This window comes from Petaurus breviceps, unplaced genomic scaffold, assembly GCF_028583685.1.
Source record: "Petaurus breviceps papuanus isolate PSGF00001 unplaced genomic scaffold, PetGlider_PUasm1.0 91133, whole genome shotgun sequence".
In the NCBI taxonomy this organism is placed as follows: Eukaryota; Metazoa; Chordata; class Mammalia; order Diprotodontia; family Petauridae; genus Petaurus; species Petaurus breviceps.
Window position 1 is genome coordinate 85476633 of NW_027187419.1, and position 24531 is coordinate 85501163.

General features: G+C 38.9%; 1 protein-coding gene across 2 annotated transcripts in view; it reads right to left on the bottom strand.

Moving 5' to 3' along the window:
- The window catches only part of LOC138155384 (CD302 antigen), a 220016-nt gene that overhangs the window by 155194 nt on the left and 40291 nt on the right, over window positions 1-24531 (bottom strand). For both annotated transcript variants that reach the window (XM_069080612.1, XM_069080607.1), the window contains exons 5-11: window positions 19325-19435; window positions 17129-17269; window positions 14827-15018; window positions 8925-9082; window positions 5145-5255; window positions 4431-4519; window positions 3023-3192 (exon numbers count right to left, since the gene is read on the bottom strand). In XM_069080612.1, coding sequence (XP_068936713.1) covers window positions 3023-3192; window positions 4431-4519; window positions 5145-5255; window positions 8925-9082; window positions 14827-15018; window positions 17129-17269; window positions 19325-19435 — 972 coding nt within the window. The remainder of the gene's footprint in view (window positions 1-3022; window positions 3193-4430; window positions 4520-5144; window positions 5256-8924; window positions 9083-14826; window positions 15019-17128; window positions 17270-19324; window positions 19436-24531) is intronic.

Genomic DNA, 24531 nt, shown 5'->3' on the forward strand with positions numbered 1-24531 from the left:
GGAGGAATTTAATAAATGCTTGCTGATTGCTTGATAAGGAAACTGGGTAACTTCCTCATGGTCATATAGCTAATAAATGGTGGAGCTTATATTTGAATGCAAGTCTTTTGCCTTCAAATTTAGAATTCCAGTAATTGCTGAACATAAGTGGGAGAAGATTTCTGAAATCTGTCTCTAAATCACTTTCATGGCAACTCATAATTCTCTAGATCTAGAAGGAGAAACATCTTTACAAACATCATCTCATTTTTCTTTTCACTACAACTGAAGTAGGTATTATTATTATCACCATTTTACAGATGAAGAAACCACGGCAGAAGATTACTTCCCAGTGGCACAGAGCCAGTAAATTCAGATTTTCCTGACTCCAAGTCTAGTATTTTAGCCACTTCCCTTCCCTACCCCAACCAAACCAACCTCACAGAACTACATATTCCCTCTCCTACCCTAAGAGAAGTAGAAAGTTTGGTAATAATAATAGCTAGCATTTATATGGCGCTTACTACATTCCAGACACTGTGCTAAGCACTTTAAAATTATTATCTCTAAGATATACAGGCACTGGGGGATGGAGATCCATCCTTGCCCTACCAGAAAGTCGGAGGGGGCATGGGGGAAGATATAGGAGAGAGCAGATTGGGGGGGGGAGGTATACATTGGGATCACTGTTTTGGGCTGGTTGGTAGGGGAAAGAGGGGGAGAAAATTTGTAACTCAAAATCTTGTGGAAAGGAATGATGTAAACTAAAAATAAACAAAATTTAATTTAAAATTATTATCTCATTTGACTATCATGAAAATCTTGGGAAGTAGATGTTATTATTTCTACTTTGTAGTTGAGGAAACTGAGAAAAACAGAAGTTGACTTGCTGAGGGTATAACAGCAATGCTACTTGCAGTTGCTTTGGGGATATTAGACAGGAGGGCTGCTAACACAGGTTCTTTGATCTGCTTTTCTAAAGCAAAGCAACTCAAAAGGGGCCAACAATCTTATTTTAATCAAACATATATATCATTTACTTAGTTCAGGGGGAAAAGTCAGCACCCTGAATTTCAAAGAAAATACAAACAGAACAGAAATAATAGCATAAACACCAAGAGACAGGACTTCTAGCCATCTGACCAAATAATACATACATCCACATCAACAGACAGATTCAACTGTCTGAGCATTACATACATACATAGTTACCAGAAAGAGAAGCACCAACATATGGGTTTTCAAAGTCAGGGGTCTCCTTAACGGTTACTCAGAGTCTCATCTGGCTACATTACATAAACACTTTTCCCATAAGTAAGCCCCAAAGCAAAATGCTAACCTCAGAGTATATATTGCACTTGTTAATGGTCAGAGGACATCACAATCTTCATGACCCACTGCCTAATTACAAAGTAACAAAAGGTGTGGGCCTTCCTGAAAAACAAGCCTCCCCTAATCAAGCCTCTCTTGTGACATCTATTAATGGATGGGGAGATCTTTAACTCCCATTAATATTACAGAGGGTCACACATCTAATAAGTATCTCAGGCTGGATTTGAACTCTAGTCTTCCTAGCTTCAGATCCAGAACTTGAACCTTTCTACCTAGTTGTTTTTAAAGTAGAAACTTTCCAAGGGTAAAGGCCAAACACTGCCAATGGCTTCCATTATGTCCCAAACTACAGTTACTACATCAGATGAGAACAAGTAAAATTCACATAATTCAAAGATTAGAGAAAGAATGTTTTGTAATTTATTGCTGACTGTAAGTCTAACCAATTATAACTACAATCAGTGCTCAAAACCATTCAGAGATGGCCTAGCTTACCTGTAGGTGAAATTAAATCCTTTCTTTCTCCGTCCTGCCTTTCCCTAGCCACTTTTTATGGACACCTGTTGAATCATTTCAGTTGTGTCTGACTCTGTGATTCCCATTTGGGGTTTTCTTGGCAAAGATCCTAGAGCAGTTTGCCATTTCCTTTTCCAGCTCATCTGACAGATGAGTAAGCTGAGACAAAGAGGGTTAAGTGACTTATTCAGGTTCATATACCTAGCTAGTGTCTGAGGCCAGATTTGAACTCATGAAGATGAGTCTTCCTAATTGCAAGCCCCACACTCTGTCAGTGGACCACCTAGCTGCCTTTTATTCAGATCCAGCAGTTATCTGATACTGGAGAAGGGATTAAGAAAATAAGTGGAAACTGAGTAATAAAAATAGCAGCACCATTTCACAACATTTCTGAGTTATGGTTGAAGGAATAAAAGTGATATGAAGATCAGCTCTAGTTATTAAGAGTCATGTCATTAGTGGTAGTCTATATAAAAAGTGTCTCAACCGCTCCACTGCAAAGCAAATTTTGTATCACAGAGCAATCCATCAACAAATAAACACTTGTAAAATGCCTACTGTGTGTCTGCCAGCCACTACGCTAAGCAGTAGGAATGCAAAGGCAAAAATGATGCAGCCTCTGTCCAGAAGGAGCTTACATTCTAAGGAGAGATAAGAGACTTAGGGATGGAAAGGGTGTTAGAGTTTATTTGGTCCATTGCTTATTTTATGCATGAGAATACCCAGAGAAGCCTTGATCAAGGTCACATAGTGTCAAAACGGGAATATTTTTTAAGTCAGAGTTGTGAGGTTTTATTATACACCAACTGGGCAAGCAAGATTTCTTGTAAATCTGTGGCATTTGTGACGCCAATACAAGCAGGCGAGATTCTAAGAATCTGCATGTCAAAACTGGAATTCGAACCTAGGTCCTCTCACTCCAAATTCACCATAGCATACTGCCTCAAACACTTTGGTGACTGCTACCTTTGGTTCAATGGCCAAGGATTTCTGCCTAAAAACCTTCATTACCTTTAGAGTTCAATACAAAGTTTTCCATGTAAGAATCCACTTAACACAAATATTTGTCGAATTAAATTAAATATTATTAGCCAAAAACACATTTCAGCAAAGTTGTTAAACAGAGAAGACATTTGGGAAAGATTCGACTTAACAAGGCATCTTATTCTACTTCTTTCAAAGCAGAGGCACTTACCTGGTTCAAGAGAATTCCAATTTACATAGGTTACAACTGGCTTTGTCCCATTTACACTGGCCCATTTATACTCTCCTCCTGAATCTTCATCTCTCAAGCCAGTCCAAAAGAATTTCCCTCCACCTTTACTGTACTTTTTAATCATGCTGTTTAAGAATTCTTGTTCAAATCTGTAAAGTAAGGTTCAAATGACTTGTTCATATTTTCCAGTATCAAATTACTATACAGGCAAAAGAGATTCGTATTCTTAAGAACGAGAGGCAGCCAGGTGGCTCACTGGATAGAGCACTGGCCTTGAAGTCAAGAGGACCTGAATTCAAATCTGGATTTGGATTTACTAGTTGTGTGACCCTTGGCAAGTCACTTAACCCTGACTGCCCCCCAAAAGGATCAATCAACAAGCATTTATTAAGTGCCTAGCATGTGCCAAGCAACAGGATAAAAATGAAACGTATATTCTATCAAGAGAGACATGTACATGTATGTGTGTATGCACACATTATATACACACACACACATATATATACATATATATATATATATGTATTTATAAAATGAGTGCAAAAATACAAGGTAACTTTTTTGGGGCAAGAAATAGCAAGTGAGGGGTTCACGAAATCCCTCATGAACTAGCCAGCACTCGAGATGAGCTCTGAAGGTCACCCAAGACTGACTGGGAGAGGCAGAGGTAAGAAGGGAGAGCAGGCTTCGTAGGGGGACCAGCCTGTGCAAGGGAGGGGTACAGGAGATGGCAGTTCAAGTGTAAGGGCCAGTAAGAAAGCCTTTTGGCTAGACTGCAGAATTTGCGAAAAGGGGAATAATCTCTAACGAAGCCAAACTGTGAAGGGCTTTAAATGTCATTTGGATAAGTTTGTTTTTTCACCCTAAAGGTAATAAGGAGATGTGGGGATTTGTTGAGTAGGCCAATGACAAGGTCAGATGTGCCTTTTTAGCAGAATCATATTGGTAGCTATGCAGGGAATATCTTTTATCCAGCTCTCTAGAGGGGAAAGACTTGTGGCAGGGAGACCAATTAAGAGGCAATTAAAATAGTCCAGGTGAGAAGTAAAGACAGCCTAAACAAGACTGGCCATTTGAATAAGGAGGATGTGAGAGATGATGCAGAGGAAGAAATCATATGACCTGGCAAAAGATTAGGGAAAAAAAAACCTAAGGCCTTCTTATGTGAAGCAACAGCCCACTAGCTTCTGAATTTAGAGGCTTTGGGTTCAAATTTTGCATCTAATATGCAAGATTTGTGTGATCTTGGACAAGTCACTTAACTTTCCTGTGGCCTCAGTTTCCTCACCTGTAAAATGAGGGGGTTGGACTAGACAGCCTCTGGGGTCCCTTCCAGCTTCAGATATATGCTCCTATGAACATCCAGCTTACCTGATGGTGGTCATACCTGCTAGTGATTGTCAGATTGCAGTGAGTTCCAAAGGGGACCTCATCCTTATAGATCTTATAACAAGCTTCTCCATGCCTTTCCCAGCCCTAAATCAGAACAGGTTATTACTACAGAGTGTTCCAACATAGGCAACATCTCTCTGACTCAAAGTACATAAGCATTAAACACAAAATCCTAAAGTCAATTTAACTGCGGGGCAGGGTGTTAGCAGCTTAGGGTCTCGCGTGCTGAGGATAGGAGACAACAGAACCTGTTAGCTAGAGGAAGGATATGAGACATACGACTAAAACGACCCCAGAGTACAGTGGCACATGAAGTAGTGATTGTAGATGTCTTCGCATGACTTCTTAGGTGCATCAACACCCCAATATAAAACTCTCCCAACGAAAATTCTGTAATGTCTATTATGACCTTTGGCTTGCTCTGGCACAAGGGTTCTTAACTTTTTGGACCCCTTTGGCAATCTGGTGAAGTCTATGGATCCTTTCTGATAATAATGTTTTTAAATTCATAAAATAAAGCATGTAGGATCCCAAAGGAAATAAATTATTGAAAAACTTAGCGAAATATTTAAAAAACAAGTTCATAGACCCTCAGGTTAAAAATGCCTGGTCTAGAAACAACATCTTCTCCTTCTAAGCCTCATCCCCCCCCCCCAACACCATTTCTGGCGAAGATGGTCTCCATCTTGGCTGAGGGATTTCAATGTACCTCTTCTTGAGGACAGTCCTTATCCAGTCTTGTTTCATTGGTGGTCTTTCCTGTTTTCTTGCATACATATTTGAGTTTCTTTTCACAGGACTGGACTCTCCAGTGACCTAACTGTGGTAAAAACAAGTGGAAAGTTGCTTAGGGAAAAAAAAGAAAGTTTTCTTACAAGCTTTAAGACTGAACTCTGAGTTGCTTCTCTTCTCATCACTAAACAATAAAATGAGAGGATCTCATTTGTCCTAAAGGGGCTGTCAGCATCACATCAAGGTCCTAGGGGACACTAATTTCACCTTCCCATGAGCTTTATCATAATTCTTAATTGACTATATTATCTCTTGAGACAGGAAAGAGGTGAGAAGACTATTTCAAAGAGAATAGAACACTAGGCAATCTTCTTCCACATGACATCCAGGATGGCTAAGATTCACCCACAGTTATGGCCCTTTGGTATTCACTTAACCTTTTTGGGTCTCTGTTTCCTCATTTGTAAAATGAGAATAAGATGTGTACTACCTGGAATTCATATGTAGAGAAGCATCATGGTAGAGGGCGTAGGCTTCTGGAGTCCAGGTCAGAAAGATTTAGGTTCAAATCCCACCTTTGATGATGGCTATGTGACTCTAGCCACGTCAAGCAAGTACTTTGTGCCTCTTTCTCATCTGTCAGATGAGGGTATTAGATGTGATGACCCTTAGGGTCCCTTCAAACCCATAAATTTAGACTCCTATGATTTCAAAATGGTATGGTAAAGAAAAACCTTAAGGCACTATGTATTTGAGCTATCATCATATGTCATTGTGCCTTAAAAAAAAGTCTGAAAGAACTTATTCTCTTTAGAATTGTAACTAGAGATTCTCACAGATGAGTGGAAAGGGCCCCTACAGCTATGATTGCTGCAATTCATTTCATAGTGACTAGTTTATGGTTTCCACAATCCTTCTGATTATATATAAGGGATCTCTTTGTTTTTTGGAATTTTTGACTGCCAAGTACAATCTTTTCCTTGGGGAATGTGAACAAATCAATACTACTTGCTAAAAAACAAGCTACATGAATATACACATTAATTCATAACTATATTATTAAAAATCAACACTTTTATCTCCATGTTAGAATCTGTTTTGGAAGTTTATTCCCTCCTGGATCTCAGTTAGGGTTCATATATAGAATTCCAAGGGAAAAAGATGAAAAAGCACCTCCATAAGGCCTTTGATCCTCACTTGAAAGAACAATCTAAGGATAGGAATGGAACTGGCCAAAGAATTTTGAACTGGCTACCATCCCATAAACTTAGGTAGTTTGAAGAGCTGTCTGCACTTTCCTTTCACCCTTGAAACCTGCCAATGTCTTCTGAATTTCCCCAATTATAACTTCATAAAGACGAATCCATCAGGGTCCAAAGTGTCCCATAGCACTGGGAGGGTAGACAAGATCTTCCACGGTCCTTTGTCAGCTAGCCACAAGGACCTCAATTAAACGAGGAAACATCACAGTTCCATGGCCACATACAACTCAACTAATTACTGCATTAAAAGCATAGATTTGAAAAACAGTGATAAACAAAAACCTTGCTGGAGGGAACATTTCTAACACACACCAGAGATAGAATTTTTCCCTTACAAAAGGGAAAGCTTAGGAACTGTCTTAGGAGGGATTATGACATCATTCCATCAATCAAGACACACATTTGGAGGATGGAAAGGGGCTCCTCCCCTCCTTAGCCAGCTGGTAAAGACTATCTTCTAATAAATCTCTTCTGAATTCATAATCTTTTGCATAGGGTTTTTCCACTTCCTCTTTCTGATGTGAATGCTGAGTTACTTAATTTAAGAGGCATTAGCTGCCAAATGGAGGAACAGAAATGGGTAGCCAAAACTGATCAAGTTTCTTCATTTTAATAAAAAAAAAAAACTCCAAAGACTCATATAGAGAGCCCAAATTAATTCCAACTGCTGTAGTAAAAGTGATTGAATGCACAGCTACTCATATGTGGTTGAGGAGGACTGAAAAAGAGGTCAGAGAAGTTGAGATTGAGGAACTGGGAGGTGAGGGGATGTGAAGAGGGAAGAATTTAAGGTAGAGAAGCAGACAGTAAGTGAGGTCATGGAATTACTGGAGAAGAGACTGACCTGGAGGTCAACAGGTTAAAACAAAGATCTGGCCAGAATGGGATGGATTTTAAAGTGAAAGGTGGTTGCTAAGTGATGGTGATGCAATCAGGATGTAATGGCAATAGGGAGTTAGAATTATGCTGACTCCTTTCCTTGTGCCCATGTGTCACAGAGTATGAGAAAAGGGACTGTCAGCCTTAAAGAGGATGCCAAAAGATGTGGTCATTTGAGTGAAAAAATCCTAGGTTTTAGTGAGCATCAGAATATGGAAAGAATATGAGAAGAGAGCTAAGTGGAAGGGGAGTGTGATAACCATAGAGGAAGGCTCCAAAAGCACAATGTAAAAGGAAGGACCAAGGAAGATAGTTTTGGAAAAAGTTCTAGGGGGAGGGGTTTTCACCTAGACAGAAGGTAATTCTAAAACACAAGGATTAATTCAGCTGTTGTAGTGAAAGAGAAGGCCAAGTATAAGATAACATCATCATTAACAAAAAGCTCCCTCCCCCTGCAAAGAAATGAACTATGCACAAGATGTGACCAGTTCATCTTGAATCTACTCCTATTAGTAACAAGCCTTTGCTTTAAACTCTTGGTATGGTCAGAATTTAATATTACCAGAATGACTTAAAAGTTCTTTTGAGTTCTTGTAGCTGTTACAGCTTTTCCAAATGAAGTTTTATATATAGCTAATATTAAAGCTTTAATCTTGTTCTACATAACAGAGTAATCTCTCAAAGTGCTCAGCACAGTTCCCAGAACACAGAAGATACTTAATAAATGCTTGTTAAGTGATCTGCCCAAGGTGACACAAGTAGTAACTGTTAAGAGTTGGGACTTGAACCCAGGGCCACTAACCCCAGAATCAGTGCAGAAGCTAAATTCAGCTTCCAGGTCCTAAAGAGAATGGTGTGTAAGTGATTCTATAGGTGGTGATTGTGGCAGAGCCGCTTTAGCTTATTATAAGTAGGGGAGGACGCATTATTTGTTTGACAGGACAAACATCATCTGTTGTCATAATTATTGGCAAATCTTCATTGACTATAAGAGGCACTGTGCTCAGTGGTTTGAAGACTGAGAATGAACTGAGACCATCCCTTCCCTCAATGTGTTTACTATGTGAAGAGCCAGAGAGCATTTATTAAGGATCTCCTATGTGCCAATCACTGTTCTAGGCACTAGGGATACAAATACAATGAAATAATCCCTATTCTTAAGGAATTCTAATCTAATTGGGAGGGTGGAGGTGGAAGAAGGCAAGTAGTTATATATACACACATACACAAATGTGTATGTATATACACACATACATACATATATACAAATATATATGTATGTATACAAATATATGTGTATGTATGTAATACTAAGTATAAAGAGAATAAATACAAATAAATATAAGATAATTAAATGCAAAGTATTTAGGTAGAGAGAGCAGGGATAGCATAGTTTGTAATTAACCTTTACCTAATGGGGTCACAAAAACTTAGACACAACAGGACAACAGCAAACTTACTACAGAGACATGGAGAACCCTTATCTGCTGGGTGCTAATTCTTTCTCCCTTTTTCTAATTTATTTACATACAAATTGAGGCTCCCATTAATTTTAAAAATATTCTTGTGGTCAGATTACACAGCAGCATTATACACAAACCCCAGGTGCTTCCTACCTTTCCTGAATAGCAAACACAGTTAGGAGTTTTATTGTAGGGAATATCTGGTTCATTTTGGTCCCAGTAAGTAAGAGTCACTTCAGTGCCATCTGACCACTTAAATAAAGCTGGAGTGTCATTATTCTTAAGACCTGTCCATATTTCTTCTTTGGTTTCTAAAAGAAGAGGGTTCACAGATTAGTAAATCCTTGGGTGTTTGTCAATATTTAAAAAATTAAATGTCTTTACATTTAAGCTAATTCATTTCAGGGAATAAAGTATTACACTTTTTTTAGTGTCTCCTTCAAAGTTGCCATCAGGGTTTTTTGTTTATTCTTTCTCATTCACATTTCAATCAATCAACAAGCATTTATTAAGTATCAGGCATTGTGCTAAGCATACAGGGTTACAAAAATAAAAGCAAATCTCATTCCGTCCTGCAAGGAGTTTATATTCTAACAGGGAGACAACATCTGGAAATGTAAATATACAGAGTAAATATAAGGTAGTTTGGGGACTGGTAGTTGGAGGGAATCAGACGTATCAAAAAATAGAATGGGCAACTTTGGGAAGCGAGCTCTTCCATATCAGAAGTTTTTTCACTGAAGACTTCTTGGAGCAAGGATATAGTTGGTGTAGTACTGGACTTCAAGTCTGAAAAATTCATGTTTGTATCCTTCCTCAGATAATGAACAACTATGTTACCCTGGGCCACTTTTTTTCCTATTTGTTAAATAGAGATAATACCTGTATCAATTACATGGAGTTCTGATGAGGATTGAGTGAAATGATGTATATGTAATATGTACTTTTTAAAACTTTGAATGCTATATAAATATAAGTCATTATTAGATGGAGTTCCTATCCAGGTATTGGTTGGAATCTATAGCCTCTTAGGACACTTTCTTGGGCAGTACTATAGTGGATAGGAGCCCTGTGCATCAGGACTCAGAGAAGAACTTGGGTTCTAAATGCTGCTGATCCTTAACTACTTGCATGAAACATCACTTAACCTTTCTGGGAAAGCGAAGGAATGGAACTAAATGGCCTGTAAGGGTCCAGCTCTAAATCTATGATCCAATAAAATGATATCATTCAAAAGAGCTGTGGAATTAAGACCAAAAAAAAAAAGACAGAATAAGAGGAATTCAGCATAAGAGAAACCAAGATAGCAGAAGGACCCAAGAATGACAGTGCCCTCCATAGAAGCACAGTAAACTCTTATGGAATCAGAGAAGCCTGGTTCAAACTAGACCTCTGTCATTTTACCACCTCTGTGACTTAGGTCACTGAGTGTCACTAGGCTTCAGTTTCCTCCTGTAAAATCAGGAGGGTGGACCAGATGACCTCTAATGTCCCTTCTGGCTTTCAGTCTATGATCCTCTGATTTTCCCCTACTTCATCCCTTGAACAATTCTATACTGTAACTACTCTTTTGTTCCAATTTCTCTGAAAGAGGTGGCCCATCTAAGAAAGTCAACCACTCTACCTGTGTTCTCATTCACAAAGCCCTTCCATCTTCTCACTTACCCCTTCTATAGCTTCTGTCCTCATGTTCAGAATTGTCTTAAGGTTCCTTTCTAATGTGTAGATGCCTGCACTGGTCTCCCTCCTCTTTAAAAAACAAAACTTGACTCTGCTATCCCTTACATTTGGTAATGCTATGGATCAGCAACTGACACTTTCTAGCATCCAAAGACTAGCAGCTCATCCATGAGAATGATGGAATAAACTGCCTCTCCTCTCCTCTCCACCTCCCAGCTAAAGGGATAGGTTCCTCAATGGTCACAGAGTTAAAGGGACAGTTTTCTAGGGCATGACCCTCATGATCTAAAAATGTAGTCTCTAAAGAGTTTTCCCCACCCCAACTCCCAGGGGAATGTAAGCTCCTGCAGTCAAGGGACTGTTTTTGTTTTGTTTTTGCTTTTTGGAGGGCAACTGGGGTTAAGTGACTCGCCCAAGATCCCACAGTTAAGTGTCTGAGGCTGGATTTGAACTCAGGTCCTCCTGACTCCAGGGCTGGTGCTCTATTCACTGTGCCACCTAGCTGCCTCTCTGTTTTTGTTTTTGCTTGCATTTGTATCCTTAGTGTTTTAGCACAGTTCCTGGCCCACAGTAACATCTTAATAAATACATTATTTCCTGCCTCCCTAGAAGTAGTTGGTAGGGGTTTTGGACTTTTGCTCTTAGACCTTGGTTCCTATCTTTGTCCTATATGCTATGGAATTAAGTGAAAAGAAAAAAAATCGACAAGGAATTCAGGAAAACAGGTATAATTTAAGCAGGAACCAGCAACTTTCTCTAAGACCTGTCCTGGAGAGAGTAGGAGCTTTGCAGTCTTGTTCCAACTTTTTCTCCCTTCCCTGATATCTGGAAATAAGACAGCAGCCTCTGGGCTGTTCTCTAGGCTTTCTTCTTCCTAAGCAACAAGGAAGAAATAGCAGAGGCCTAATTTATAGTCTCTTTCTCCCTGCTAGGAGCTGAGAAGTCCACTTACTCTTGGGTCTCAGAATCAATTATAATCCATTATAATTTTCTTTATAGGAATAATTACATGATTTATACATTTAGGACTATCATTAGGGATTATATTTTTATCATATATAAGTTACTGTAGGCTGATTTGTATGTTGTTGAAATAATCATTCTGCAGATGGTCCATTTCCTGGTAGTTCAATTTACACTAAAATGGTATGTTTATTACTGAGCTAAGATTATCCCTATCGTCACCATTTTGATGATCCCCATTAAATATATCTCTTGATCGAATTGGGGAGTTAGGTATTCAAGTGGCACAGGGGATACAGATAGAGTATTCAACTTGTATAGTTGAAAAGGAATAATTGAGGTCAAATCTTGTCTTAAACACTTGCAAACTGTGTAACTGTAAATCACTTAATCATTTACTGTCTCATTTAGCCATCTGTAAAATGGGGATAATCACAGCATCTTTATCCTAGGGTTGTTGTGAGTATAAAATGAGGTTATGTTTGCAAAGCATTCTGCAAACCTTAAAGCACTATATAAATGCAATTATTATCATTATTGTTAATTTTACAGGTGTATTAAGACTAAAGCCAAAAGATCCTTGAACTCTCGATTTCTCAATGGATCTGGGGGTATATCAGACTTAGTAACTGTTAGAAATGGGGAAGGTACCTTTTTCTTGTCTTGTTGGCATTTGTACATCTTGATAAGTCAATGTCCAAATATTTGATACATTTTTACTAGTACAAATAGTCTTTTCCTCCTACCAATTTCTCTTAAGTATCAATAGTGGTATATAGAAACGCAGGTAATTTTTGCAGGTCTATCAGATATCCCACAACTTTAATAAATTTATTGATTATCTCCATTAATTATTATTGATAGTATTAGGTTTTCTAGCTATATAATTATGCTGTCTGCAAATATACATTTTGACTTCTTCATTATTGATGTTTAATTACTTTCATCCATGCTTTATTGCTTTTATGATTTTAAAAATTCCATCAGTTAGGAGTGGATATCTCCATTCTATGTGCCTTTTACTTTTAAAGAAGAATGCTAACATTTCTCAGTTGTATATGACGATGCTATGTTGTAGTTTTTACATATACTTCTAGTTATGAGTAATCTTTTAATATGGTTTATTGTTTTTCTCAAGACTTCAAAAGTTATATTAGAAAGGAATAAAGAGAGCAGATATCCTTGTGCTGGTTTCTCTCCCTGCCCCCCCCCCCATGAGAATGCCTTTAGCATTGCTCAGTTATATATAATAATGCTATGTTTTGGTTTCAGATATCATATCTGCAAGTCTTTTTATCTTATTATGTATAGATCTTTTATGAACATATTTTATATATATTGTTAAAATATAGTGCTTTATTTTTATCTAAAAATTTTCCTACATATTATGATACCATTATAAAGTCTGTTTTCTTGAGGATAAAATGTATGATATTGAATGTTTTTCTGGTTTATACCACCTATATGTAAATCCTACTTGGTTACAACAGGGCAATGTTTTTGATGTATGGTTATATCCTATTTATGATTCTATGTTCAACAATTTTGTACCGATATTCAGTAATGACATTGGTGTATGGTTTTCTTTCCAATTACCCATTGGACATTTCAAACTGGATGTCTCAGGGACATCTTAACCTCAACATGGCCCAAAATGAACTGGGTATATTTGAATTGAAGCTTCCCCTCTTCCAAACGTCCTTATTTCTATCTAAGACTCTTCCTGTCTCCCAGGTTCATAATCCTAGCATCTCCCTTAACTACTCTCTTTCTCTCATACCAGGTATCTGATTAGATAGGTTCCCAAACCTTACCCTTTCCACTTCAACAACTTCTCTCAATTCTGATCCCTTTTCTCTATTCACATAGCTACCACCTCAGTTCAGCCCCTCATCACCTCTTGTTATTTTATTGCAACATCCTCAATAATTGATTTCCCTGCCTCAAGACTTTCTCTATTCTAGTCCACACTGTGGCCAAAGTAATTTTCTTAAGTGCAAGACCTTACTATGTCACTACCGCTACTGAATCCATTCCAGTGGCTCTCTACTACCTACAGGGTAAAACATAAAGCCTTTTACAAAATGTCCCCGAGCTATCTTTCCAATCTTACTGAGCATTACATAACTGTGACTGTCCCACATACCTAGAATGCATTCCCTCCTCACTTCTGCCTCAAAGAATCCTTCTCTCGAAACTCAAGATCACCTTCTACATGAAGCCATTCTGATTTCCCCAACTGCTAGTTTCCTTTCTCCTTTTTAAAATTCATTATATTTATTTGTATTTATCCTTTTCATATTTATTTTATATATACTTTGATGCAAAAACGTACAAAATATTTATTTTATATATACTATACTCACATACATAATATACTCATACATTATATATATGAGCCCCTCCCCCATTCAAGGCTCCTTGGAAGTTGGGATTATTGAATTCTTTATGTTGTATCCCCAGCAAGTAGCACAGTACTTAGCACATAGTAGGCACTTAATAAATGCTTGCTGATTCTCAGCTTTGTCTTCTTTAGCTTAAGGGACCAAGTGAAGGGTTATATAGCCTACCACCTTCCTCTATATTAAAATAGTCTATGTATCATGGAAACTACTTATTTAAAAATTTGATAGAATTCCCTTATGAGTCCACCTGGTCCCCTTCCTTCCTTACTGGAAGTGGGTTAGACCAGGGCTTCTTAAACTTTTTCCACTCTTGATCCGTTTTTGCCTTTCTGTAGCATTAGCTGGCACTATGTGGTCTGAAGGCATGTGCAGTACAAAGGTGTGACTGCTTTGTGTTCAGAACCAAGGTAGCAGTGAAGCTGCCTGATGCAACATGGGCAAGCCTTGTCAGAAACACTTCAGATTCATCATACATTATATTTTAAATTAATTTTTGGTCGTTTCATGTTCAGAAACCTTTTGCTGTTGCCAAATTATATGGGGTCTTGACCCACAGTTTAAAAAGCGCTGGTAGACATAAGCATTCCCCAGTCTTTGGTCTTCTGGTGACACCAATCTCCTTCTTTGCTCTGATGCCAACCCCTCTTCTCTTTACTAGTCTGAACCTATATATTTTTGGGGGGATAGGTAATCCCCAATAACTAATCCTGTAGGGTGCCTGCTACCTCCCATAGTAACTGCTGGGGCTTAATAAGAAGGCTGACATTCTCTTTATGTTGAATTAAAACAATCCAGTTTATTTCTCCTCACATAGTATGGCTTTTGGATAAATGTAAGAATTATAAAATCATTAATACCATTGATGGGATATATATGAGGGACAGTGAAGAACATGTAAACCACAGGATAAATCTGTCAGGTTTTCACAAAGATGACATTTTTGCTAATAGACCAAGAACCCTAGAATACTTAAAAACATCTCATTTGAGAGTCTTTGAAAAACTTACCTCCTCCATGGAGTTTTCTGACAACTAACTCCACATCTGCTAAAGAATGCATGCTGATTAGGTTACTGTGGTTGGATGTGCATTCTGCATTTGCTTCATCCCAGGAACCACTTTCATTTACCAGCAGATAGCAAAATCCATTGTTTGGCAGCCAGCCTGGATCACAGTGGGTCTCTAAATATGTCCAAACATCTGGGGAGAAAGCAGTTATTTATATTCCATTGAAGACACATCCATGTTGAACAGATAACTTTGTGCAAGTTCTCCCTTCCTGAAATCTAACTCTTCTGGAAAAGCTGGGATGTATGATCTTAGGAGGTACAGAAATATGAACATATTTTGTAGGGAATAAAACAGTAAAGTGGATTTAGTAGGGGCAGACCTGACCTTGCCACACTGGGCACACATCTGTGTGGGGAGAGGCAGAAGCAACAAGAGGCACTGAAAAAAAGGTACCCCTTGCTCTCTTGCTGGCAGAGGAAGACAACAAAATAAGTGAGTCTTGCCCTGGGCACAGCGCTGGCCAGGTTCACCATTAGTATTTGCAAGTTGAAGAGTTTATACTATATCAGTGAGGCTAACACCACCATTTTATTACACAATTAGTTTAGCAACCAGCATTATAGTCACTGGTGACAAAGGAGATTCAAAGTTGGAATGATCTACTTAGACAATACATCCAATTTCCCCCATTTATCCTTTAGCCAAGAGACAACTAAACAGGGTAGAAGATGGTATATGAAGTTCTCCTTTTTTCCTTCCTTCCCATCAGTCTATAGGTCAGCAACCACCTTAGCCATTCCTCTCAACTTTACCTTCATGGGCACTATTTGAGCTAATGTCACAAAAAATATTTTGAGGAAAGGGAAATAAAATCAGGAAATGTGTAGCTGGAATGTCTGCGGTTGGGAACGGTGTTGTCCATTGGTATGCTTTTGCTTCCCTCTTTGAGGCTTCCAGTGTCTGAGAGCCTTTTGTAGAACCTCAGTGACTTTAATTTGTCCCAACTTGAAATTGTCAACCAATATCCTATGGTAACATGCCACAGTTTCCTCAAAAGGGCCAGTTCAACATTTATTGAGTCTACCATGTATAAATCCAGGCACTGATTTAGACAAAATGAAAACCAGTTGCTGCCTTTAAAGGCTTCATAATAGACTCTGGGAGGTAGGAGGAGAATATTTCATAGATATTCATATAAATGATATTTTGAGAAAGAAAAGCAGCTCTGAGCAAGGGGGATCAGGAAAGGTTTCCTTCACATGAGCTGAGCCTTAAATGAAGCTAGGCATTCTAACAGGTCATGGTGCTGAGGAGGGAGGATTTCCATGTTTGAGAACAGCAGGTACAAAATGTCAGAGGCAGTAGATGAAATGCCAAGGTCAGGAAACAGTAAAAAAGTCAGTTTAGCAGGGATGCATAGTGTGTGAAGGGGTGTAAAGTGAGGAGAGCTGAGTGTGACTCCAAAGTTGTCGATCTGAGCGACTAGATAGATGGTGTGGCCCTCAAGAGAAACTGGGAATTTTGGAGGAGAAGCAAATTTGGGAGGAAGGTGGTGAGTTTAATTTGGAGTTGTTGAGATAAGGGAAGGGGCTGGGAAAATAGTAATTTACTTCACAGCCAACCACTAGCTCATAATTTTACAGGGAACAACCTTATGATAGAATATATATTTTTGGTTTTGCTATTTTTCTTCTTTTCCTAAATTAGGAATTCTTTTATATCTATTTTGTATCTATTATTTGGTACTCTAGATAATTTTGCATTTTATCCTTGTGTAAATTGATGCAAAATAATTGTTCATTCTTGAGATGTTATGTTAATCTAAACAAAATGAATCTGTGTAATACCACTACTGAAGGCAGCGAAAGCATAGTGACAACTAATCTTATCAGTTTGATAAAAGAGTTTAATCCCATGAAAATAACCATCATATTATTAAGTCATATCTCTAGAAACTGGAGAACCCCATATGCATACATACTGTATTTGTTGTCTAAAGGCTTCGCTTCCTATTTGTAGAAACACTAACATGTACCCATTCTACTGACCCCACATTGTTCACTTTGATTTTAAAGACAATTCAACAAGGCCATATTGTTAATACAAGCTATAAATGAATCCTTCCTAGAAAAGGAAAATTTAATAGCTAGACCTTCTCTCCATCTGAAGTGTCAGGACACCTGAAGGAAGACAATTTGGGTGAAGGCCCCTTAAATTTATTGACTTTATTTCTCACAAAATTATTATTTTTAAGTCTTTTTTTTTTTTTTTGCAAATGACCACAAAAAGGAAGTATTACCTGATGACTTTGAGGTTTCATTCAGTTGCTTCTTGCACACATAGGGGAACACAGCTTCACACGAAAAACTGTGCCACTGGCCTGATTCAGCATTCATTATTACACAACTTGAGCCACCTACTGTAGGCGAACTGGGAATTTCTTAAGAGTAGGGAGGAAGAAAAAAAATGAAGTAGGGGTAGAAAAGAGAGGTTTTGTGTTCAGTTAGAAAAGGGAAAATGAAGGGTATTTCTAAACTTCTGCTTTTACAAGAACATAATTTAGTAAAACTTTAATTAATTGAAACCCAACTAACACCTATAAAGAATCTTTGACCCTGGTTGAAAAAATGATGGAATTTTTAAAAAAAGCACAAGATCATTTCTAACCTCTAGGAGGGGGTAGAGAACACTAACGGAATATAAAAGTGAGAAAGGAAGGAAGGGAGGGAGGGAGGGAGGAAAGGAGAGAAAGAAAGGGAGAAAGAAAGGAAGAGAAAAAGGGAGAAAGAAAGGGAGAAAGAGAAAGAAAGAAAAAGAACGAAAGAGAGAAAGAACGAGAGAGAGAAAGAAAGAAAAGGAGGGAGAGAGGAAGAAAGGGAGGAAGGGAGGAAGGAAGGGAGGAAGGAAGGGAGGAAGAAAGGAAGGGAGGAAGGAAGAAAGAAAGAAAGAAAGAAAGAAAGAAAGAAAGAAAGGAAGGAAGGAAGGAAGGAAGGAAGGAAGGAAGGAAGGAAGGAAGGAAGGAAGGAAGGAAGGAAGGAAGGGCAGCCAGAAATGCTGGGTGGGACGAAGGTTTAGGGGAAGAGGTCATAAAGGAAGGGGTTGAAAGAAGATTTCTTCTTCTAACTCCAACCTTCATCATACAACCTCAAGGATATTATGTGGAAAGTTATCAGGAAATCCCCCAAATAGGAAAGGATGATGACATGATTAGGAATTAAGAGACCCTTCTTCCCACTTCTGAAGTGATTTTACAAGAGTATTATTCACTCTGGAGATTTGTACATATTGAGCCAGAAGCTAGCAATGAAACGTGACCTTTGAGGCTCCATAAGAATGTGATTTTTATGGCCTGGAAATGTCCCCTGACCCTTGGTGGGAAGAGTGAAGCGGGTGTAAAGATGCACAACAGGGGCAATGTCCAATATTCTGTCACTCATCTCTTATTTTTTACTTTTAAGGCTGGGCTGTTCTAGAATCTGAACTGCTTTACCTGGCTCTCTCTCTCTCTCATTCTGTTTTTCTGGGCTGCTGCAATCTTTTGCAGGCTGTAGTTTACCTCTTGAGATTCCCTTCCATTTCACCTGTATCTATTCAATATGCACATTTTTTTTTACATGCTATCTCACCCATTAAAATGTGAGAGTCTTAAAGGCAGGGACCAAGTTATTGCCTTTCTTTGTATCTCCAGGGTTTAGCACATGGTAAGCACTTAATTAATGCTTGCTGACTGACAGACTGTTAGACTTTCCTAGAACATGTAACACAAATGCCAGGACTGTGAGAAGGCAGAATCCATTTCTCTGGGAGTAATGTGTGCAAATGAACTGCTGGGATTGTATTAGAGAAAAAATATCCCCAAATACTGGCATTTACTTTTTAAGAGATAAAAATGTGTCAGAGTCATCAATATATGTTTTAATCCTAGGCCCTTGATAAATATTTGTCCCTATTTTCCAGAATAGATTTCTGAGTGTGAGAGTGATTTATTGGAGGCTGTCTGTCAAGAATTATTGATAATGCCAAAAACATCCTGGGGCTCACAAGGCTATTCCTGTTGGAGAATCTGAGGAATAGATTCAGTAACAAATGTCAGGTCTGAGGTATAAGTTTAAATTTGGGATCTTTTCTCAAAAGGTTCACCATTCCCACAAAATATCCAGCCATGTGTTTCATCCTGACAGTTCCCCAATGGTTTCCTCGGGCCAGGTGCCTTGTCACTTTGCTCCTGTCTAGAAGTGGTACTTAATCCAATGGCCACCAAGAAACATTCACTAGTAGCTCCATCAAAGTCCAAAACTGTCTTACTAATAGCATTACAACTGACATATTGTAGAAGGAAAAGTTCTTTCAAGATAGGTAATATGAGTACAAGTCTAAAGACTTATGAGTGTCATAAACACTCAATAGTCTGGAGTAGGGATTGAGGAGAGAGTCAAAACCTTTATTTTACTAAGGTCTGTACTATTCCTAGTAAGGAAAGAGGAAAAAAAGTTACCTGGATTCCAGTTGAGAAAATTTAATGGGGTGTGATCAGACCATTCCCAACCTTTTGAAGAATCTAGCTGATTTAAACCAATCCAGAACATTTTTGGAATCCCCTCTTTATCTGTAAAGATAAAAAGATACCCATTGAGTTATTTTATTGAAACTGAATTTATTGGCATCACACAACAATCTAAAGAACTCTAGTTTCAGCTGGGATTCAATTTGGAATCTCCTAAATCTCTTAAAAATGCCCAAACAGGGCAACACAGTCTGTTCAGGTTACTAAAACACTTCTTAAAAACCTGGTGAGTTGATAAAACTTGGATTTATGAGTACTCTTCTCCAGCAGAATGCTTCTGAAATCCTCCCCAAGCCACTCCTAATAGAAATGAAAAGCAGGAGGGACGGTTCATCACAGGAAGCTAGGTTACACAGTGGATAGAACCCAGGCCAGACAGTCAGAAAGACTCATCTTCCTGAATTAAAAATCTGGTCCCAGACACTTGCTAGCTGTGTGACCCTGGGCAAGTCACTTATCCCAATTTGCCTCAGTTTCCTGTAATATAATGCCAAGGAAAGGCAACTTCCCAAGGTTCAAAATACCAGCATAGGTGCTCTCCATTTTATTCAGTGACCAACCAAGAACAGAGAAGATCAAAACATGACATCATTCCAAATACAGCATTTACTAAATGTGATTAAATAATTTCCAAGGACTACCACACCCCAGGACCTTCCAATCATTCAATCAATTACAAAGTCTCTGTTCTAAATACTTCTCCACCGCTAGGCTGTACCTTCATTTGGTCCATCACAAAGCACAAAAAGGTCAAAAGTTCCCCACCCCTGGATCACAATTGAATCTACCCCAGAGTTACATCAAGTTTAAGCACAGCACTTAATACCCAAATGGAGGTCTTTTCTTCATCTTGACACGAGGCAAGTTCTCAGCAATCTTAGTTTCTGGGGAGACAAGGCTTAGCAAGGCCACAAGATACATTGCCAGTCCCTTCATTAATTCATCCTCTGTCTGTAGAACAGTCCTAGAACCCCTGAAAACATTAGCAAAACCCTCTCCCAGGATTTCTGTAAACATACAACAAGAAAATCCTTCTTCAGGGCTTCTGAACCAACAGAAAGGTCCCAGACCCCTGCAACAACAGCACTGTCCTTCACCAGTGGCCAGTATTCACTCTCTGTCTGCAGGACAGTCTCAGGGCTTCTTAACCAAAAGCCAGGTTCCAGGACTTCTTCAACAATAGGACTGTCTTTCACCAGTGGACAAATCTGGCAAAAGAACATCAAAACAGACAGACAAAGTACCAGCAAAACAGCCATGTCTCCTCAGTCCTTGGCAGCTCAGGGGGCAGGTCTCAAAAGTCCAGGGCAATTCAAAGCGGCCACCAGCAATTCTCTTAGTCTCTCTCTCTCCACGAGGTGCTGCTTCCAAAAAGTTCTTCTGCCTCTCTCTTGTCTCTCCAAATCTATTTGTCACCAGCTCCTCCCAGTTCAGGACTCTCTTTTCACATCAACAAGTCCATCCCACAGGTGGGATTAACAAGCTCTGGGTTTTAACACAATCAATTTGAAAACCAAGCCAATACAGGGGAATCTTTAATTGCCATTACTATCACATTTCCTCATCTATACAATGAGTTGGAGAAGGAAATGGCAAACCACTCCCAAATCAGGTCACAAAGAGTCAGATATGACTGAAACAACTCAACAACCGCCACTATCACAAAATTTGGTAGAGGGTGATTCCTCTACAGAGCTTCCTACAGCAACAAAATCCGAGGTCTAGACTTTTTAAAAGGTGGGGTAGTTCTGAGAGAATCTTAGCGCCAATGGAAATTTCTTGTCCCTGTGGGTAAGTAGAGGCAGATGGGTGGCATGGTGGACAGAGTGCTAGGTTTACAGTTGGGAAGACCCAACTAGCTTTGGAACTCTGGGCAAGTCACTTAACTTTTGTTTACCTCAGTTTCCACATCTGTAACATGGGGATAATAATAGCGCCCACCTCTCAATGCTTAGCACAGTGCCTGGAATATAGTAGGCACTTTATATACATTTATTGGATTCACTGGAGTGGTTGTTGAAGTGCTTAGAACAGTGCCTGGCCCATAGCAGACGATAAATGCTTCTTCCCTTCTGCTGCTTCCCCCCCCTTGTCCCATTTCTCTGTTTTGGATACACTGGGTTCTGGTTTCTTAGTTGTGTATAGTGTGAGGCATAGATACCAAGGCTGTTAACAGCATTTAGACTATAGGAGAGGACAGAGTGAAGAAGAAAAACGGTTACAGCCATGACTTGAGCAATCAGACGGAACATTTCCCCATGAGTCCAGGTAGAGTTAAGAGAATCAAACAAAATTAAAAATGAGGTTGAAACAAAACAACAAGAACATTGCTGGCTTCTGTGATAAAATCCTGGCTAAGCCAATTGATAGCAGCTGCCAGCTGGCAAGTCTAAGGCAAGTATGGGTACTAGGGAGAAGGTGGGCAGAGGTAAGAGGGTGAATGTGGTGGCGCCTTCTGTGCTGAACGAGAATCAGGAAGTATGCTCTTTGAGGCAATTCTATAGCTTTCCTTGGTAATAACAGATACCCAAAGACATATGGAAGAGCCCTAAGATTTTTAATACTAAAAAAGGCCCTAGTTTGCTGATATCTCAAGTTTTCTTCATGACTGTTCTCAAATGATTACTTTGCAACTCTTCAGACCCTCAGATTTAATTTACTCAACCCCATCCACCAGAACTTATTAAACATGATTCTGGAAATTCATGGAATTATAGTGGTAAAAGGACATTTATGGATATTATTTTTTGCTTGTATAGGGTAGTATATTTTCAGAAAATATAAATTTTTTTATAGAAGTATTAATTATTTAAGTTTCAAATTAAGTGGGAAAAAAGCCTGGGAAAATGTAAAGGTTTAAGAGGAGGGCATGGAGCCCGAAGTTTTGAGCTTTAGACCTATGAGACATGAAGAAACATATGCTAGGGATGACAATCTGGACCTCAATTTTGTCATCTGCAAAATGGAGTTGGAAGAGATGACTTCTAAGGTTCCTTCAAGAAATAAGTTTTATGATAATATTCTTAATATGTCAAAGTATTGAGTGATTAAGTATTTATTGAATACCTAATATGCTACATGGTACAAATGTGTGTGTATACACATATATACATATATTTGTACATGTGTGAGAGAGTCTAATGATAGAATATAGAATGAAGAGAGAAGAGGGCATTGTATAGAGCCTTGATATGTACAGTCAAGGGATTCACAAAATCCAGCAAAAGAAAGTGAGGATTAATCAGACAAATAGAAGGTGAACCAAGAGAGACTAGTCACAAAAAACCAAGAAGGAAAGAGTATTCAGGAAGAGACGGTAATCAACACTGTCAAATGCTGCAGGCCAAGAAGGGTGAGGATTGAGAAAGAGCCATTATATTTGGTAATTAAGAGATCACTGAAAACTTGAGAGAGAGAAGTATCAGTTGAGTGATGAGGTCAGGTCAGAGTACAGAGGGCTTAAAAGGGAGTTAAAGGAGATAAAGTGAAAAATCACTGAGTATAGATGACATTTTGAAAGCATTTAGCTGGGAAAGCGAAAGGAGAGATACAAGAGCAAGGGCTTGAGAATTAGGTGTATGACCGATCTTGTGGAGCCTGAAATAAAGTGAAGGAGCAGACTGAAGAATTAAAAGGCCGGGTATTTAAAGGAATAACATATTTGTTGAAGTCTTTCGGTATGAGGGTAGGGGTTGGAATGGGGTGGAAGGCTTTGAGACAGATCCTGAACTTATTGAGGTAGGAGGGAGAGTATTTGCACATTAACACACACACAAGTTACATGTATGTATGTGTGTATATATGCATATAAAAGTACTTTCACAATGTAATGGAAACATTCACATATATGCATTTGTACATGTGTGCATGTGCATATGTATGTATAAAACCTCCTTCTCCTTCCATGGAGCTTATCATCTTAGTGGGGAAGTGCAGGGAGAGAGAAAAAGAAAAGGACACAGGTTAGAGTGCTAACTGTACATATGCCAGAGAAAAATGTAGATACAAAGAGGCTAAGTAATCCTAATGAAAGGGGGAAAGCTAGGCAGTGCAGTGTATAGAGGTCCAGGCCTGGAGTCAGTAAGACTCATTTTCATGAGGTCAAATCCATTCTCAGATACTTCCTAGATGTGTGGCCTTGGACAAGTCACTTAACCTTGTTTGCCTAATTGTTTTTTGTAAAATGAGCTGGAGAAGGAAATGCAAACCACTCCAGTATCGTTGCAAAAAAAAAAATCCAACACTCCTGACTCAAACAACTTTTCCTCTCCTCAGTCTACTCCTTCATTGCCATCTACTTCAAGCTTTTTTCTGAGGTGGGATACAGGGGGTGGGTGGGTGGTAATCAGGGTTAAGTGATTCATCCAAAATCAACAAACTTCTTCCTTGCATCTTATACCACTTCCTGTCTTGCTGCTTCCATCTTCTGACATTGCTCTCTCAACAGTTAAGTAGAACGGGCTTTTCTCTATCCAGATCCTTCTTTATCACCCCATAGCATTTGACACTATTGGTCACTTTGCTGCTCTGGGCTTTTGTAAGTCTGTTGCTCTCTTGGTTCACTTCTTACCTATCTGATTGCTCTTCCTCAATCTTCCTTTGCTAAATCTGGTATATCAACAAAATGTGGATTTCCCCCAGGCTCTCTACACACTTTTACTATGTGACTTCATCAACTCCCACAGGCTCAATTATCATCTCAAACACAGATGATTCCCAGATCTATTTATTAAGTCATAGTATCTCCCCTGAGTCAGTCTCTCTCTTTCTGTTGGGCATTTATTTCCAACTGGATGTCCATGTGCATCTTACACTCAACATGCCCCAAACAGAACTCGTTACTTCTTCTCCCAAACTTTCCTATTACTGTCGATGGCACCACCACCCTATAAGTAGTCAGGTTCACGTGGCTGGTCTCATGTCTTGACATGTCACTCACAGTCACCCTCCATGTTCAATTAGTTACTGAGTCTTGTGATTTCTTTCTCCCCAGTATCTTTTCCTACATATCTGCTCATGCAGTAGCCACCCCAGGTCACCTCTCACTTAGACTATTACAATGGCCTCCTAAGTGGTCTCCCTGCCTCAAATTTCTCCCAGTTTCAATCCATCCTCCTATTTGCTACTACCATGAATTT